The following is a 19941-nucleotide window of genomic DNA, read 5'->3' on the forward strand; positions in this document are numbered from 1 at the left end:
GAGAGAGGGAGGGAGAGAGAGAGAGAGAGAGAGAGAGAGAGAGAGAGAGAGAGAGAGAGAGAGAGAGAGAGAGAGTCAGTCACCAGAGAACAGTTCTGAAAATCCCGCCTCCCTAGAAAAGGGACTCAGGGACTTCAGACACTGCTCGACTCACCAGGCTCACTTCACAAAGCCTATGTTTGCTTTTATATAGCTAATAACATTATTGATATTTTAATCATGTTGGCATTAATGACAGAAGCTGCAATAGGGAGGCGCAGGGGGCTCCAGAATATGGGTTTAAGGCCACATATCTAGCCTGCTTGCATGAGAACTCGGGTCTCACTCATTTTGTGAGTGGCTGAAATCCTGTTTTGTGTTTACTAGACTAGCAGGACATAGGCGACTATGCAGGGCCAACTTCCCTACTCCGGATGCACTCCCTGGGACCCCCTTGGGGCCAGAGAATAAGGGTCAGAGGCATTATGCCTGGGAGCAGCAGCCAGAGCATGCGCTGTGTGTTGTGGGAAAGAAAGGGCTTAGCCTGTGTTTGACAGAAACCTGGAAATGGAATACCAATTGCAATTGCAAAGGGGAGACACACACACACACACACACACACACACACACACACACACACACACTTCTGCCTCATCTCCTCAACTCTTCTACCTTGTCATCTCCCCATCTCTGCTTCAGTGGGTATCAGGCCAAATGCAAGATTCAGGCCCAGAGGCACCCCTGAGCAGGGCACACATTTTTTTCATAATTACTTTATTTAAACACCAGGGTTATAAGGTTGTTCATAATACAGTTAGGCTTGCTTTGTTGTTGTTGTTTTTTCACAGTCACAAAGTTGTTCATGATTGAGATTCAGGCATACAATGTCTAACACCCTTCACATTTTCTACTGCCAGTTGCCCAATTGCCCTCTGCCCTCTGGGGCAGATATTCTCTGTCTGTCTGTCTGTCTCTGTCTCTCTCCCTCCCTCACTGTGCTTTGCACTATTGTTACTGAAGGGACATCATGCCTATCATTTTTCTTCCTCTCAGTACTCATTCTTGTCCAGAGCAATCACTTCTGTGATTGAGCCCAGGGTGCTCCATTGTCCCAGGGCTGCTCCTATCCACGCTCCACCCAAAGCTATTTCTCAAGAACATGAGTTCCTGGACGAAAACACACACCAGTTGCCCACCACCACTTCAATGCAGGTGCCTGCTGAGTTTCAGGGATCTGAAGGTAGAGCGCCTCCCTGGGTGACATTCACAGCCCCAATTGCTCAGGAGATGAGTCTGGGAAAGAAGCTCAGAACTCACGACAAGCTAAAGAAGAAGCCACATCAACTAGGATCAGCAGGACACTTCATCATGGTTCTTTCCAGGTTGTTGGCTTATCTGGTTTGGGGCCACACTTGGCTGTGCTCAGGGTTTACTCCTGGCTCTGTGCTCATTCAGGGATCACTCCTTGTGGTGCTAGTATAAGGGTGGGGTGGCGGTGCCAGGGATCAAACTAAGGTCAGCCACATTCAAGCTAAGTGCCTTAACTATTATACTATCTCTCAAGTTCAAGATATTCTTCTAAGAAAAAAGTGATGATACATCGGTGGTGGGAATGTTGCACTGGTGAACGGGGGTGTTCTTTACATGACTGAAACCTAATCACAATCATATTTGTAATCAAGATGTTTAAATAAAGAAAAAAATTTTAAAAAATCAAGAAAATAAAAATAAAAATAAAATAAAATCTCAGTATTTCATTAAAAAACAAGAAAAATGTGATGATAATATTAAAACAATAATAATATTAATATTAATGTGCTACTGTTTTCTGCCAAAAGGCCTTACATGAATGAGAATTCAAAGTTCTCTCTAAAGTCTGGCTACTATCAATGCAGAAATACAGTTTATCCAGATTTTTCAGGTCCTTTTGATCCTAAACATGAAACCACCATGTCCACAGAAACAGGATGTGATTGGCCACTCAACTCTAGCATAAATATTTCGAGAATTTACCAAAAGAATGCTTTTCAATAAAGCCCTAGAGTTTTGACTTTATATTTTTGGCAGCATTTAACTAAAAGGCCAGGACACGGGAAAGAGGTTTGTTTTAGGTTTGTGTGTATGTGTGTGTGTGTGTGTGTGTGTGTGTGTGTGTGTGTGTGTGTGTGTGTGTGTGTGTGTTTTTCCCTTTTCCAAAGAGGAAATGAGCTCAGGGACTTCCAGACCCTTTGTAAGAAGCGGGTGGGGCTTCCGGCAGGTCAGGGGCTCCCTGATCACTATTGGTCTTTGGGGTGAGCAGAGGAGGAACAGAACCAGAGGGAAAACTCATCATCAGGATGTTATTGTAAAGGAAATGGGTTAACCACGTTTCCCCCACACAATGCTGAGAACACGAGAGGATCGTCTTTGGTAAACAGGCCCAGAGACAAAATTTCTCGGACCACCAGTTATTCGGTCTTTGAAGCTGTCTCTCCTTTCTGTGTAATTTCTCTCTAACCTGATGCCCATAATAAGTCCCAATATCTGGGGACAGCTGGAGCAATGGAGAGACACCCCATCAGCTCATCATTATCTGACAAGCCACGTCTAGTAGTTGTGGAATATATAAATGCATAAATTGCCTTTTTTGTTGTTGTTTATTTTTTCTTTTTTCTTTCTGGTTTTTTGGGTCACACCCAACAGTGCTAAGGGGTTACTCCTGGTTCTGCACTCAGAAATTGCCCTTAGCAGGGTCTGGGGACCATATCCAATGCCGGGGGATCGAACCTAGATCCATCCTGGTCAGCCGTGCAAAGCAAATGCCCTACCACTATGCTTTCACTACAGCTCCTGTTGTTGTTTCTTTTTTAACTATACCCAATGGTGCTCAAGGCTTATTCCTGGTTCTGTGCTCATAAATCACTCCTGGTAGGGTTCAGGGGACCATATGTGATGCTAGGGATTGAACCCGGGTCAGCCACATACAAGGAAGGTGCCTTCTCTGCTGTACTACTACTGCTCAGGCTTATAATTTGCCTTTTATTTATTTATTTAAGTAATATTACTATCTTTTTAATTTACTTCTTTATTATTTTTTTATTTATGATTTTTAGTATCTTTTTTTTTTTCAGTTACTTTACAGTCACCCACTTCAGTAAACTGTGTGATAAATTAGGGTATAAGGCGCTTCAAAGAGAGCTTCAGATGTGGGGGGGCTGGAGTCCCCAAATACCTCCATTGCCTATGTCTCCCGATAAATGTGCCCAAGAGGGAAACCAGAGGCAGACTCCCACAGTGCTCATTTCTGGCCAATCCAGGAAGAAGTCTGAGTGCTCCAGCCAGTTCAACCCTGGGTGGTCCTCTACTATGTCCATTTACCACCAGCACAGCACAGAGACAGTTCGTGGTGCATTGACATCCACCGAGCACAGGAGATGAGGAAGTTGGGCCGGGCCACCTCCTCCAGAAGCCACCCATATTTCCCAGATGACTTCACTCCACCACACAAATGACTTGGGGGAAGGTCAGATACCTCCAGGGATCGATTGGGATCACAGCTTCATCAGGAGTTCAAGAAAACTGGTGAACCTTTGTGCAGTGAAGCCGGGAGATGCCCACCCTCATCTTCAGGGCTCAGAGATTGTGTGCTGGGGGTGGGTGGTGGGAGGCAGGTGGCCTGGCCTTACAGGTGCATGTGATACCAAGTCTCAGGGGCTCTGCACACAGGTATCCCCTTGAGCAGCCCCATGAAACAAGCCTGAGACGGTCCTTAGTAGGGGTGATCAAGTACAGCTGTAACTACAATTTTATATTCCAGGTTGTGACGTGAAGGAATTTGGCTACTGGAGTTAATCCAGGGAAAGAACATCCTTCATGCTAGAGCAACTCGAGATAACCTCAGCTTCCTCTGCAGGAAAGATCTGTCAGTGTGTGGGGGATTCCTCACCCTCAGACTTTTACTCCTGGCTCTAATGAACTGCCTGAGCAAAATCACAAGGCTGGGGCCGGAGCCATGGCACTGTGCTTAGGGCATTTGCCTTGCATGTGGCTGACCAGATTTTGATCCCTGCCATCCCATATGGTCCTTGGAGCCTGCCAGGAATGATTCCTGAGAGTAGAGTCAGGAATAACCCCTGAGTGCTGCTGGTTATGGTAAAAAAAAAAAAAAAAAAAAAATGGCAAGGCTGCATTCTGGGGTTCCAGCTGCTAGTTCTCTAAGATCCAAACTCACACTGCACGGTCAAAAGCATACCAGGAAACACATGGCAATGAGCTGCTCTGGCAGCATCATGGCACCCATGGGCACCCCTGACTTTTCAGAACACAGTTCAAAACAGAATAGTTTTCCCCACCTTCCTCTGAGAAAGGAGAGGAAGTGAACATCTGGGGCAGGAGTGATAGTACAGAGGGGAGGGCACTGGCCTTGCACATGGTTGATCTGGATTCCCTCCCTGTCACCCCATATGGTCCCCCCCACAAGCACTACCAGGAGTGATCCCTGAGTGCCGATCCAGGAGTACATCCTGATTCCCACTGGATGTGGCCCAAAAAACAAAAGAGAAAGGAAAAAATGACCCTCTGGGAAAGGGCTCGTCTTTCTTGTTAACTCGGAAATCTGATGGGAGAAGAGAAGTTGGAGGAATGTAATCTAACCAGTGTCCCCAAAATAGGGAAGTTCCCAAAGACAAATCAGCTTGTCCTGATCTACACTGTGAAGGAAGAAACGTGTTCTAAGGCTTTGAGTTAGAGAGAAATGTGGGCGGCTGTGTATAAGTGAAATAGTTCACAAGCGCCTGCTTTTTGCGTTTTGTTTTTAGGCCAAACCTAGTGGTGCTCAAAGGTTACTCCTGGCTCTATACTCTAGGGCTATTCCTGGTGGTGCTCAGGGGACAATAAAAGAAACCAGGAATCGAACCCGGGTAAGGCACGTGCAAAGCAAACATCCTATCTACTCTGCTATTGTTCCAGCCCCAGTGTCTGGTTTTTTTTTCCTTTACAAGAATGCATGGTTTCAAAAACAAAACAACAGATTCATGAAACTTCTGTAAAAAGCAAAGGTTTACTCTATGGCAGACAAGTCTTAATCCATCATGCCAGGGAGGGGAGGAGAGAGAGAGAGAGAGAGAGAGAGAGGAGAGAGAGAGAGAGAGAGAGAGAGAAGAGAGAGAGAGAGAGAGAGAGAGAGAGGGGGGAGAGAGAGAGGGGAGAGAGAGAGAGGGGAGAGAGAGAGAGACAGAAACAGAGACACAAAGACAGAGCGAGAGATAGAGACAGAGAGACAGAGACAGAAAGAGAGACAGAGACAGAGATATGTATGGGCATGGAAATTATTATGCTGAGTAAAATAAGTCAGAGGGAGAAAGATAGACACAGAATGGTCTCACTCATCTATGGTTTTGTTTGTTTGTTTGTTTGTTTTTGGTTTTTGGGGGGTTTTTTGGTTTTTTGTTTTGTTTTGTTTTGTTTTTTGTTTTTTGTTTTTGGGCCAAATCCGGCGGTGCTCAGGTGTTACTCCTGGCTGTCTGCTCAGAAATAGCACCTGGCAGGCACGGGGGACCATATGGGACACCGAGATTCGAACCAACCACCTTAGGTCCTGGATCAGGTGCTTGCAAGGCAAACACCGCTGTGCTATCTCTCCAGGCCCTCATCTATGGGTTTTAAGGAAAAATAATTAAATAAAAGACATTATTGTGATAATACCCAGAGACAATAGAGATGAGAGAGCTGGAAGGACAGGCCCATGGTATGAAGCTTACCACAAAGAGTGGTGAGTTCAGTTGGAGAAATGAATACACTGACAACTATCATGACAATGGTAATGAGTGAGAAAAACAGAGTGCCTGTCTCAAATACAGGCAGGGGTGGAGGGAGGAGAAAGATGGGGGGCATTGGTGGTGGGAAAGTTGCACTCATGAAAGTGGGTGTTCTTTTTTTATAACTGAAACCCAACTGCAAACATGTTTGTAATCACAGTGCTTAAATAAAAATATTAGAGAGAGAGAGAGAGAGAGAGAGAGAGAGAGAGAGAGAGAGAGAGAGAGAGAGAGAGAGAAGCAAGGTCCCAGGAAAAGAGAGGAAAGGAGAGTAGTAACCAGAACTTGTTTTAAAATGGGTACACCCAAGCATCCAAGAACAAGACCAGCATGGGGTCCCCTCCTGTCCTCAAGGCTGCTGCATCTGGGAGGCTGGGAGGCCCTGATGGAGGGCGAACCCACAAGGCCTGCTGGATGCCAGGCAGTAACAGCTGCTGCTGACTCAAAGGACAGATGCCATTGTTTCCCCAGGACCCTCTAATTCTTCTCCAAGAGCCCACACATGGCACCAGCTCCAGGTCACTTCCCAAAGTATCACCCTAAAAAGAGGCATGCCAAAACCCTGCAGGGCTCCCCAGCAAACCCCAGGCTGGACATAAATGCCCTCTACCAATCCCCGAAATTGCTCTTCCAACACATCTAGCATTTACTTGACAACTAGTCGTGCCTGCACTGCCACAAATGAAGAACACCCTTTAGAAAAATTAATTTATGAGGGAAAGTCTAGAATAGAATAGTCTCATGGCAGAACCTTTTTCTCTTAAAATCTCTCATCATTAAAAATGACTCTCTGGGAGACAGGACAGTAATTAGGACACATGCATGGTCTGTGTGCAGCCAGAGTTCTATTCTCAACCTCATGTACTCCCCTGGACACTTCCAAATGCAGCCCTGGAGGCCCCGAGAAGCATTAGGGTGGTCCAGGGATTCCAGCACTGCAGGGGATCCTTGATTGCTTGCACCGAACCACTGGCTTGGTTGCCTAAGAATAAAGAGTTGGTCCTCCAGCCCTCCTGCTTGAAGCTGCTTCCCAATTTTCTTTTGTTTGTTTTTTTTTGGGGGGGGCGCACACCCAGCAGTGCTCAAGGGTAACTCCTGGCTCTGCACTCAGAAATTGCTCCTAGCTTGGGATGTCGGGGATTGTTGGGGACTGACTTGTTTGAGGACATTTTGCTGTTCTCTCTGCCATAGCCCAGCTTTTCACCTAAAAGCAAAATGCAGTCTTGCTGTAAATTTCTGAGCTAAGAGAAAAGAATGTAGCTGCAGGACTTAATTTAGCTATAAGCCCGGAGGAGAGAAAAAAACTGCCTGGTCCAGTTATCAGAAACTAGGCCCCATTCCTTAAGACCACATTCCGGAGTAATTTAGGCTGTTATCAATAAGTATATGCTATATTGTCTGTTCAAGATCACTAGGCAAGCACATATTGCACCATTTCCTGATAGTCAAGCAATTAGGAATGCAGCTAGAAGGACACTAGAAGTTTCCATTGAAACAGCACGTTCAGTATAGCTTAAAGGTCATCCAGCCCTAGCCCACTGCCCACTTCCTTATGAGCCTTCGCGCCAAAAGTATGATTGACAACACCTTGTACTGCCCCCTTCTCCTTCACTATAAAAGAAGGGGTTACACCTCAATAAAGGTCTTTGAGCAGTGAGACGCTGCCTTGGATCTTTTATTATTAACCTCTCTCAGATTTTTTACAGGTGTGGTTGTTCTTCTACTCAGCAAAATAGGAGTGCAGTCGTCTGAGAAGCCTTCCCAGCTAATTCCTGCTGGCCGGGTCCCCCCTGGGGGGTTTCTGGTCACTGCAGGGGATCGAACCCGTGCCACTCCTGGGTCACCCGTGTGCAAGATAAACACCCTACCGCTGTGTTACCACTCCGGCTTCCCAAATTTTAAATAAAAAGACACCAATGCAAATTCTTCTATGAGGGCCAGAAAGATAGCTCAAGGGGGCAGGGCAGCAAATTCCACATGCCCAGGACTACTGGCAGCAAACCACAAGTATGGAGTAGCCCCAAAGCCAACAGGAGGCAACTGAGATGTGGGGAGCTGAGGTCAGCGGGCGCACCTGGAAGTCATCATAGGGAAAGAGGAGCATCTCCCGCCTGCAGTCATTGAGGATCTGTGTCTTCTTCTGCACGATGACATTCTCGTAGTCCAGTGGCTCTATCAGCTTGGGTTTGGCCTGCAGGGCAAGAAGCAGAGACACAGAGCGGTGAGTGGAGCCGGCCCATCTCCCATGGCCCATCTCCCTTCCAAGCTTTGGGCACTGTCCTTCCTGAACTGCCCACGCAGACACTATGCAGAGGAAAGGAGGAGGAGGAGAAACTAGAGAAACTGGGGGCCTGATGGGGCATTTGCAGATGGGCCTGGTAGGGCTAATTCTCCCCTGCATAGATGTGCAGGGAAAGCCAAACCAGCCCAGAGAAAGCCAGGACCAGGGTAGAGAAAGCTAGGACTAGCCAAAACCAGGACCACCCTAGTCTGATGGGATTTAAAGCTTGGTGATACACAAGGGATACTCCAAAGTGTTTGGGATCCAGCACCTTAACTAACCCCATAACTAACCTCCAGCCCCACAGAGCAGATCTTTTTTCCAATGTAAGCAAATGTGATCCTGAGTTGATCACACCACACAGACAATTTGGTTCATGCACAAGTTCTGGAAAATCAGATGGATGCCTTGATACCCAACAGTTTCCCCAGCATCTTCCTTGACCCATTCAGAATAACACACAGGCAAATGTGGATCCCTATGATGCCAGAGCCCGGGGTTCCCAGAGCAGAACCTCCATAAGGGCAAAGGGAAAGAGAAAGTAGAATGGGCACAACACAGTAACTTCTGTCCCCTCTGGGGTGTCCAGCACAGGGGGACAAGTGAGAAAATTCAAGGTGCACCAGTCCTTGGGGTAGCCCTGCTCCCTGCAATGCATGTAGTTGCTGCAGGCTGGCCAGGCAATCAATCCCCTCATGGGTGTACCCCTGCTCCCCAATTCTCAGCAGAAATGCACCATCTCTTAAGGGGGTCCACGATAGATTATTAGTGGGCATCAATTGTTGTACCCTAATGCCAGTCAAGATCCCCCACTGAGCCCTGGATTACAGCCTTGGGTGCTGAGGATGCTAAGTCAAGTTGTCCCTCCTCCCTGGTTCTGTCCTCCTGAGAAAAAGCCCCACTGGGAGTCAGAGCAGGGGGGGAGACATTCCCCATCCTAAGCCAGCCCTTGTGGCTTTGCTGGCCCTAGTGTCCATGGCAAGCCTTCTGGATTTTTTTTCACCCCTTAGCCACTGACTGCCACCTGGACCCCCAGTGAATCCTTCTGTCCGTTCGTCCTCCCATGATCAATTAATGGCATTTTCAGAGCTGACATAATAGACCAAATGTTTGCCAGTTCCTCAATGTATTTCAAGCTATTTCTCAGTCACTTGGCCGAACCCCTCTTGTTTGAAAGCCTCCAGAAATGCTTCTTTAGCCTTCAGACAATGCATCTGTCAACCAAGAGAGTGACTGTTTTCCCCTAAAGGGAGCCAGTGTTGTGAGTGTTGGGTTTTCCTGGATTTTATTTTTTCATGTGTGCGTAGCTGTTTACTTTGGGGTGACTCCATGCAGAGCAACCCACTTGCTCCCTGGCTAAACTAAGGAAACAAAGAGACCGTTATTCTACAGGGGCTCTGATGCCAGGACGCCCGGGTGAGCAAACCAAACCCTCAGTCTGTGAAAGCCTCAAGGTTAAAAAATCCCTAACCACCAGGACAGTCACAGCCAAGTAGGGTTCGAGCTAAACCACCAGAGTGTTTCTTTCTGCACCATTTTTACCACGAAATCTGGAAGGTCTCCGAGCCATTTCCGGTTGAGTAATGCCCCGTCCAATAAAGGTCTGCTCCAAAGAATATTCTAGAATATGTGCCAACCTTTACCTCTTAACCCCATGATGAGGCAGGCAGAGAAACACCACTGAGTGGATGAAGCTGGAAACTAAAGATCAAGTTAAGCCAAACTACCCAAAGTAGTTGTTGCCAAGTGGTAAGTCCAGGGGGCTAGAGCAGTATCCTCAAGGCAAGGCCCTGCCAGTGATCTGTGCACACATTGTGCCCATGGTTTTTTGTTTGTTTGTTTTTTTTTGGTTTTGGTTTCTTGGTCACACCAGCTATGGTGCTCAGGGGTTACTCCTGGCTCCATGCTCAGAAATCACTCCTGGCTCGGGGGACCATGTGAAATGCCAGAGATCAAACCTGAGTCTGTCCCAGGTCAGCAGCATGCAAGGCAAACACCCTTCTGTGCTATCACTGCAGCCCCTTTTTGTTTTTGTTTTGTTTTGCTTTACATCCAGCCCATGTGTGCAGGAATTATGGCCAACATCACCATTCACCTCTCAGGACTTATTTCAACATGAAGGGCCTCTGGTTTCAAGGAATAGCAAAGGAAGCTGGGCCCAGGGAGGCCTGCTATTCATATGTAACTCCCTGAGTTTGATCCTGGCCACCACCTGCAGGAGCCAAGCACATGGCCCTGACAGCAGTTTTAATTGGGAAACCCAGATGCCATGACATAGAGAATTTCAGACATAGAGAGATGCTTGACAGGGCCTGGCAAACCATGTGTGTGGAAGAAACAGCTGGCACTGTTGGTCCTGGCACTGAATGGGATCACATTTGCTGCTGCTTGCTGTGACTTTAGGTTTGGGGATTGTTAAGTTTTTTTTGTGTGTGTGTATGTGTGTCATCCCTTTATATTCCACTTTACCAGACTATTTATAAAACCTGTCTTCTCCCTGCAGGAATGTAGGCAGATGGATGACAATGCCAGGGACTGTCAAAAAGAACAGAAGCCCAGAGAGGTCGAGAAAATGGGGCAATAAATTAAAAATCTAAAAAAAAAAAAAAGAAAATGAGGTTGTGCGCCAAGTAGGTCTGTAACCTACAGACTCAGGACAGCCAGAAGGCACTTGCCTTGCACACGATTCACCCTGGATCCTCCTTCTAAGCCCCACCAAGACTGAGCCCTGAGCATCAAGCCCGGAATAAGCCCTAAACAGCTTCAGGAGTGGTTCCCACTCAAATAACTCAAAAAACAAATCAAAGAGAGAATTGAACGTGGCTGCAGGAGCTGTTGGACAGATTGAGAATGCAAGAAGCGGGCAGGTGGTGAACTTCAAAAGATGCTGCTCAAGGGGGCATCTGGGGGTGCAGGGGGTGGAGGCAGCTTCCAGGAGAGTCTGAGCAGCTTGGGGCACACTGATAGCTCTGTAGTGAGAAGAAGAACCCAGATTCTCATAGAAGACACCTACAGGGGCCAGAGTGATAGCACAGCAGTTGGGCATTTGCCTTGAATGCGGCTGACCCTGGACAGACCCGGGTTCGATCTTCAGCATCCCATATGGTCCCCCAAGCCTTCCAGGAGCGATTTATGAGCACAGAGCCGGGAGTAGCTCCTGAGTGCTGCCGGTGTGATCCAAAACCCCCTGAAAAATAAATTAAAAGACACCTACAGTGTCCTGCCCCCACACCCTCCGAGATCAGAGTGTGGGGGGAAAAGGTCCAGCTCCCAATATGCAGATTACCCCCAATATGCCCAGGGGAGTAACTGTCCTTGGGGGTGCCCTATGGCATGATTTACACAGCCACCCCTGAGACTCCCTTGCAAGCTCTCCAAGCTCATGTGCCCACCCACCCCCATTGCAGTGCTGGCTGCTCCATACATGCAAACACGTGGGTTGAAATTCCCTCCAGGGTGGGGAGCAGATCTTCTCCCAGCCCCGGAATATGCCATTCTCTGGCAGCCAGAGCTGGTGTAGGGCTCAAGTGAGCCCAAGTGAGATCCACGATGGCCAGTGGCCGACTAGTTCCCTGATTTCTTCCCTGACACAGGACAGCTCTCCCTGCAGGCTTTCTAGTCATTTCTAACCTTTGTGTCTCTGGCAATTAGATGTTAACACGAGCCGAAAAGCCTGAGCACTCTTCTGGAAATAGCAGAGCAGAAGAAACAGCAATCCTCAGAGTGGCCTAGTTTAAGGCCCGAGAAATCCATCTTCTCTGCTTCTAAAAATTCAGGCCAGGGGCCAAGAGATAGCACAGCTGTAGGGCGTTTGCCTTGCATGCAGCCAACCCAGGACGAACAGTGCTGGTTCAAATCCCAGCATCTCATATGGTCCCCTGAGCCTGCCAGGAGTGATTTCTGAGTGCAGAGACAGGAGTAACCCCTGAGCACCACCGGGTGTGACACCCCCCTCCCCAAATATCAGGCAAAGTCACTCAGGTCCAAACACACCCCTCATAGAACCAACCCAAATCTCAGGGCAGTTGGGCCTCTCCAGGATGCTGGGGAAGGGGGGCAACTTGTACCCCACTGTGGGTTTGCAGGGCAGGGGAAGGGGCTTCAGGAGCCAGAAGCAGGTCCTGGCGTCCACCTCAGCCTTCTGTATCCAAACCTCATTGAAGACTCCTACTGGAATCTTCTAGAAGCCATTAGCTTTGAAGCTGATTCTCCTGATGAGGGTGAGAGCCAGCACACACACACATACACACATATGCATAAATTCACCCATGTGCGTGCTGCAGACAGCACTCAGAGCCTCTTAAACGTGTACAAATGAGTCTGAGAGAACGGGAATTGGTGGGAAGGCACTTGCTTTGAATGTGACTCTATAGTACCATCACATGAGGTCTTCAGGGGGGCGCTCCTGAACACAGACTAGAGATCCCCAAATAGGGAACAGTTATAGGGACTCACTTGCCTCAATGTCTCTCCTGGACTCCATGCCCTGAGCAAAGACAAGGCAGAGTAGGGGTGAGGTGATGAGCACATTTTAAATGGCCCTAGGGGCCAGCAAAGTGATTCAGGGATAAAGGAGGCTGCCAACAATTCCACCTAGAGGCCCCAAAACTCTCCAGGAAATGGCATCTGCACCCCTATGTTCATTGCACAATGGCATAACTCAGGTCAAATGCGCAAGGACAGATGAGGGAGTCAAGAAATGGTTACAGGGCTGGAGTGATAACACAGCGGGTAGGGAGTTTGCCTTGCATGCAGATGACCTGGGTTCGATCCCCAGCATCCCTTATGGTTCCCCCAAGCCTGCCAGGAGTGATTTTTGAGTGTAGAACCAAGAGAAAACCCTGGGTATGCCCCCCCCCCCGAAAAAAAAATAACAAAAAGAAACTGGTACACACAGGAATAGTACAAAAATCATGTCATTTTCTGATTCATAAATAGATCTAGAGAGTATAGTACTGAGAGAGAGAGAGAGAGAGAGAGAGAGAGAGAGAGAGAGAGAGAGAGAGAGAGAGAGAGAGAGAGAGATCTTGCTCTTATGAGGAATGAAGGGGCAGAGTTCGATTCTCAGTATCCCATATGGTCCTCCAAGCTAACCACTAAGCACTGCCAGATGAAGTCCAAAAACAAAAACAGAAAGAAAAAAAAAGTAGAGTGGGCTGCCATGTGCATGCCCTCCATGTCACCCCATACTCCAGCTGTGGACAACGGCAACCCAGGCCAGGTTAGTGTTTCTTCCCCTAACCCAGGTTCCCACGTTCAGCAAACTGCTGACTCACAGACCAACTTTCTCTACAATTTAGGGAAGATGTGTCCTGGAGTATGGAGAAGGAGCCGGTGTGGAACGAGGACCAAGGCCCTTATCTGCCAGCAGGGAGCAAGGAGGAGGTTCAGGACTTGTCTGGGGGACACAGGATCTGTGCCCGACAATCTTAGCCCATGTCCTGTTTCTTCCTCTTAATTCCCACACTCAGTGGCCTTGCAAAGATCACCACCTCCAAGGAACCAGAGCAATGTAATCTGGGCATGACCCTGGGGACCTGCAGCAGAACTGATACTGGATTGGGGGACTCGGAGGAGGCATCAGAGATACCACTCTCCAACGCCAAAATATATTTCTCACACCGCCCAGGGTGCGATCTCAGAACTGACTCAGACAGAGAATGACACACTTGCGAATGTCATTTCTTCTATTATCAACACTGATAAGACGCTGGTTTCCTTTTGGAACCCAACTAAATAAAGCAACCCGAGTGAGGCAGCCTGTCACTGATCAAAGGTTTTTCTCTCATCCGGCAGCTGTGGAGAAGCAGCCAGAAGCTTGGCGACGGGGGCCCCAGAGGCGAGAAGGCCACGGGTCTGGGCTTTGTTTTCTGTCATTGTGCCAATAACTGGTTGTTCAAAAATAGTAATTCTGCATGGCAGAAGAAGAAACATGGCTCGAGCTAAAAGGCAGTGAAATGAATGGGGAAAGAAAATAGTCACATTCAACACTTCAGAGAAAGCTGAGTATCCAGGATATATATAAAGTACTCACAGATCAACCACATAAATCTTTTTTCAAAAACCCTATCATATATGGGGAGAGGAAATAAAAGACACTTTTTCCGGGCCAGTGAGGTGGCGCTAGAGGTAAGGTGTCTGCCTTGCAAGCACTAGCCAAAGAAGGACCACGGTTCGATCCCCTGGCGTCCCATATGGTCCCCCCAAGCCAGGGGCGATTTCTGAGAGCTTAGCCAGGAGTAACCCCTAAGCATCAAACGGGTGTGGCCTGAAAAAACAAAAAAAAAGAAAGACACTTCTTAGAGGAAGATAAGCCAATCATCAAAAGGCACATGAAAAAGTACACAGCACTGCTTAGCATTAGGGAAATTCAAATCAAGACATGAGATTTCATCTCACACCAGTGAGAATGACACATATCAAAAATAGTAGGAACAATCTGTGCTGGTGGGGATGTGGCCAAAAAGGAACTCTCAGCCACTGCTGGTGGGAATGTTGTCTGTAGAAAAATGGTCTAGAGATTCCTCAGTAAACTAAGCATTGAGCTGCCCTATGATCCAGCATTTCACTTTGGGGTATCTATCCCCAGGACTTAAAAAGCACAACTTCAAAAGGACATATGCACATCATTATTCATGCTGCACTTAGTACAATAACTAAGATATTGAATCAATCTAAATGTCCAATGACAGGTGAATGGATAAGATGTAGTATGCTTATACAACGGAATACTATAAAGCTGAAAAGATGATGCATTTATTGCCATCTGGTTGAAACTGGAAGGTTTCACTTTGGGCAAAATAAGCCAAAAGAAGAAAGACGAGACAAGGATGATCTAACTATATACTTGTGGTAGATCAAATAACTGAATGAGGAAATGTAATGTAGTACAGATGCCTAGATCATCCTTGAGCTCAGAGCTTAGGAAGTTGAAGGACAGAGAATGAAAAATGAGAAGAAAGAAGATGAGAAAGGGAAGTAATAGGAGGAACAGGGGTCTGGGCATCGTTATACATGGAATGTGGGAGAATGGTCCAGCTCTATCTCCAAAGCACAGACTCAACAACACTGAAAACATGAGATCTAAGCTGCAACCACCTAAATTTGGAATGTACCTGTCAAGATGTCAGGCAGAAGGCAGGGGATGATGGGTATAGGAGCACTGGTGATGGGATTGGGGCTGAAATATGACCTGCCTAAAACTCAATTCTCAATAACTTCTTGGAAAATTACAATTCTTAAATCTGACATTATTAAAAAGAAAAAGAAAAAAAGTGTCTCCCATATACAATAGTTATCAGCCTTGTCCCACCAATAAAACTTACATTATGAACAGCTTTGTAGACCACTGACACTTAATTCTGAATGGACCCAGTCCCACCATGTGGGACTGAATTCAAAGGTGTTCGGGCCTAAACAAGCAGGGTCCAATGGTGTGGCATGAAGAGTGCAAATACTGTTTGTTTTTTGTTTTGGGCCACACCCAGTGGCGCTCAGGGGTTACTCCTGGCTCTGTGCTCAGAAATTGCTCCTGGAAGGCTCGGGGGACCATATGAAATGCTGGGAATCGAACCACCATCAGTCCTGGGTCAGTTGTATGCAAGGCAAACGCCCTACCGCTGTGTTATCTCTCCGGCCCCAAGAGTGCAAATACTTTTGTGTCTTTATAAGGACCCAATGAAGATAGGTCCTAAGTACTGGCTTGAAGGCATATGATTAAAATAACCAGACATGTTTCTCCTGACTTTAATAGGACAACTAAGAAATTTTTATGACATGCTCCAGTCCCTGCTATTGTTCCATGAGGCAGCCCAAGAGGCTGGCTGAGATGCTGGCAAACCTGTCGCTCTTACACTTCATGAGGGAAACAAGGGGCAAAGCACTTCTCCCAAGTTGTACTTGTCAAGGCCATGTATGTATCATCAAATCCTGAAACAGGTGCAGTGCTAGTCAGGAGCCCACAGTGCTCTGTTCTATTCTGCTAAGAGTAAATCAATACTCCCACTGATGAGTCTCTTCGTTTATTATGGGGGTTCCCACTACATCTTCCATGTGCATCAGCCTTTGGAGGGCACAAAGAAGATACACGCTGACTTCCCCAAGTGCTCAGCACCCCTCAGAGGTGATGCTGGGGTCCCAGCTGTGGCTGAGAATAGGGGCACCAGTATCAGAAGGTGTGATCATATGACCCTGCACATTTTATTTGGGGGTGGTGGTGTTGGGCCACAACTGGTGATGCTCAGGAACTACTCCTGGCTTTGTGCTCCAGGGTCATTCCTGGCAATCCTCAGGGGACCATATAGGGTGCCAGGATAGAACCCGAATTGGCCACATACAAGGCAACAACCTCATTCCAATCCCTTGTCTATACTTCTGCACTCAAATAATCACCAAATTAATTTTTGTGGATTGGGGGTGGGGCCCACACCTGGCGATGCTCATGGTTACTTCTGATTCTACACTCAGAAATTATTCCTGGCAGTGCTCAGAGGACCACATATGATGCCCAGGATTGAACCTGGTCAGCCACTGCAAGGCAAGCACCCTCCCCAAAGTACTATCATTCCAGCCCCTCACCAAATTAACATTTAATTCAGAATAAAACTAATAGGTAGATGAAAAAGCTAGCCCAGAGGTTAAGATGACATCCTTGCACGCAGTCAACTCCCAGCTCAATCACCTCTCAAGAATTGCAGGGTGCAGCCCTTTAGCACTATCTGGAGCCCTTTAGCACTGCCTAGCATGGCTTTGGGGGAAGGGGTGTCCTAATCACTGCCAGGGCAGTCTGGGGCATCCCTATCACCATGAACCACCAATAATGCCACATGATCCAACCCTCACATTGGCCTGCCGATCGGTTGGACAAGAGTCATTTGGGAGGATTCCGAGTCTCCTGAGCACTGCTTTGGGGGGCTCAAGACACAACAGAAGTTCTGGGGAGAATTGTGGATCACAATATGCACAACTGACAGCTGTCCTGTCTTGTCAGCTCTCTCCAGCTTAGAATCTGAAATGCAGAATGTGGAATCTGGCCCGGACTCCAACATAGCTGATTCCAGGTCAGAGCAATCACCTTGCCACAGGCATACAGATGGGGACACCACTGAAGCTGGGGCAGGTTTGAGATAAACTTGGTCTCAAGTCTCCATGAATTGTTTTCCTCTGTTTGATTTGGGGTTACCTCTCCTGCTCAAGGCTCAATCCTAGCTCTGAACTCAGGGATATCTTCTCGGGATGCTCAAGTCTTACTCCTGACTCTGTTCAGAAATCACACTCAATGGTGCTCAGGGCTTATTCCTGGCTCTGTGCTCAGGGATTTCTCCTGGCAGTGCTCAGGATTTACTCCTGGTTTAGGGCTTACTCCTGCAAAGCTCAGGATTTACACCTGTAATACTCAGAGTTTACTCCTGGCTGATGCCTGGCTCTACAGTTAGAGACATTTCCCACGGAGGCTCAGGGAACCATTTGTGGTGCGGGGGAGGGAGCAAGGATCAGCTGTGCACATGGAAGGCGCCTTCCAACTCTTCTTTCTCTGCAGCCCTGGTTATTTTTAAGGCATCCCAGCAGTGCTGAGGGGAAGAGGGCTAAAGAGAAGATCCTCCTGGTAACATAGGCTGGTGATAAAGTGCTGCTCGGCTACAGTGGGGTGCTGGAAGTCTTCAGGGTCACACCTGTCAAGATGGGGGTGAGGGGCCATGGAGGGCAGGGATTCAACATCAGGGCCTCCTGAATGCAAGGTTTCCACCCCAGTCCTCAGAGCCCACCCCTCCCAATTGTTTCTTCTCTCTGTTCAGCTCTGCTGCACATTTCATTGGGGACCCCTGAGACCCAGGTGCCAGAACTGATAAGGAAGGATTTGGGCTGGAACGATAGCACAGCAGTAGGGTTTTTGCCTTGAATGCAGCCAAAACAGGATGGACTCCGGTTCGATTCCCGGCATCCCATATGGTCATCTGAGCTTGCCAGGAATAATTTCTGAGCACAGAGCCAGGAGTAGCCCCTGAGCATCTCCGGGTGTGACCCCAAGATAAACAAACAAACAAAAAATAAACAAAAAGAAAGGATGCACGGTCACGTCTCTGGTCAAGCAACCAGAGGACACTTTGGGAAGAGGACAAGATGGCTCCAATCCCAGACACCTGTCCACCCATCTTGCTAAAGAACTTTGGGAAACAGAAAATCCCAAATCATAAGGACCCCCGACTCCTACTGGCTTCTACTCCCCTTTCCAGCTCCTTTCAACATAGCCATCCTCATCTGTACTGTCAGTGTTCATCTTCTGTTCTAGCCCACTGTCATCGAGTCACTTATACACAGCCCATCATCACGACCCAGTTCATGGATAGGTAGGCTTTAGACCGTCCCTTCTTATCTTTGTCATCCACGCAGTCGCAAAGCGATCCATTCCTGTGAATGAGGGTCCATGCTACGAATAAAGGTGTGTTCCCATGAATTAAGGTGTGTGATGGTGAATGAAAGTATGTTCCATGAATGAAGGTGAGTTCCCAAGAATGAAGGTGCCATGAATGAAGGTGCACGTGTGTCAGAGTCAGGAAGCGCATAAGCATTTCCTTACATTTTTATCCAGACATTAAAAGAGAAAGATGGAAAGAGAAACAACTAGCTTATCGCTAAAGCCCATGATCAGCCACAGTCTGTGCCTTCCCAGTAGGCCACATGGGAATGCTGATGCCTCAGTGTGACAAAGTGAACGACTGCATATCAAAGGATGTAGTGACCCCCAAAATCAGGCAGCAAAGGTCTTGCTTGTGTCCCCTGGTGGGAAGTCTCTACAGAGAGCTTGCAGGAACTTCCTCACCAGGCATCATTTTAAAAACAACGTGCTAAATAAATACCACTAAGGTATTTATAATTAAGACCATTAATTAATCTAAGGACTGACAGAACCGGAAGTTGGAGCTCAGCAGAGCATTTGCCTTGTGTGAGGTTCAATCCCTGGCACTGGACACATGTTTGTATACATATACATGTGCACATACATGCAAGTGCAGACACTTGCGTATGCACACACATGTACACATACACAGTTTCCTCTGTCATTTACTACCCTACATAAAATATGGAGACCTAGGTTTAATCACTGTACCACCAAGGTGCTCTGAGGACCACCAGGAGTGACCCTACACACAGAGCCAGGAGTAGCCCCAGCACCATTGGGCGCATCCTGAAAACCACAACAAAGAAGCCATGAGGAGAGCCAGAAGGCCGAGCATGGCACATCTACAGTGTCTTTCTCCTTCTCTGCACTATTTCCGGCCTTCAGATTCTGAGGAAGAGTTAGGACGCCCTCACAGCCTATTAACTTACTCCCTGAGTTTGTCTTAATCCACATCCTGCCATTTCTAGGGTACTCAGAACTTTCTATTCTGGTGACCTCTCTCCAGGCCAGGGAAGACACCAGGCCCCACACAAACACTTGTCCCATATACACATATGTGGCTGCCTTCTCCCAGAGCCATCCTCCATTGGTTCCAAAGAAGACAAGATCAGATGCTGTGGTCAATGCTCCAAAATCTCAGGAAATCGTCAAAATAAAAAAGATGTCTCTGTCAGGGCCAGAGCAGCAGCATAAGCGGTAAGACATTTGCCTTGCATGCGCTAGCCTAGAACGGACCTCAGTTCGATCCCATGGTGTTCCAATTGGTTCCCCAAGCCAGAAGCGATTTCTGAGTGCATAACGCCTGAGCATCACCGGATGTGCCCCCCCCCCCAAAAAAAAAGAAAAGAAAGAAAGAAAGAAAGAAAAAAAGATGTCTCTGTAGAGACTTTTTTTCAGGGTGTGCATTTGGGATGTGTGTGTGTGCTGTGTGTGTCTTGTGTATGAATTGTGTGAGTGTGTAGTCCTACAATATAAAAATTGGGCTC

At 47.5% G+C, this 19941-nt stretch overlaps 1 protein-coding gene across 1 annotated transcript in view; it reads right to left on the reverse strand.

The window, feature by feature from the left end:
- DOCK9 (dedicator of cytokinesis 9) overlaps positions 1-19941 on the reverse strand; it is a 258564-nt gene that overhangs the window by 133022 nt on the left and 105601 nt on the right. The window contains 1 exon segment of the mRNA XM_049778520.1: positions 7849-7965. Within this exon segment, the coding sequence (XP_049634477.1) occupies positions 7849-7965 (117 nt within the window).

The sequence above is a fragment of the Suncus etruscus genome, chromosome 8 (assembly GCF_024139225.1).
Source record: "Suncus etruscus isolate mSunEtr1 chromosome 8, mSunEtr1.pri.cur, whole genome shotgun sequence".
In the NCBI taxonomy this organism is placed as follows: Eukaryota; Metazoa; Chordata; class Mammalia; order Eulipotyphla; family Soricidae; genus Suncus; species Suncus etruscus.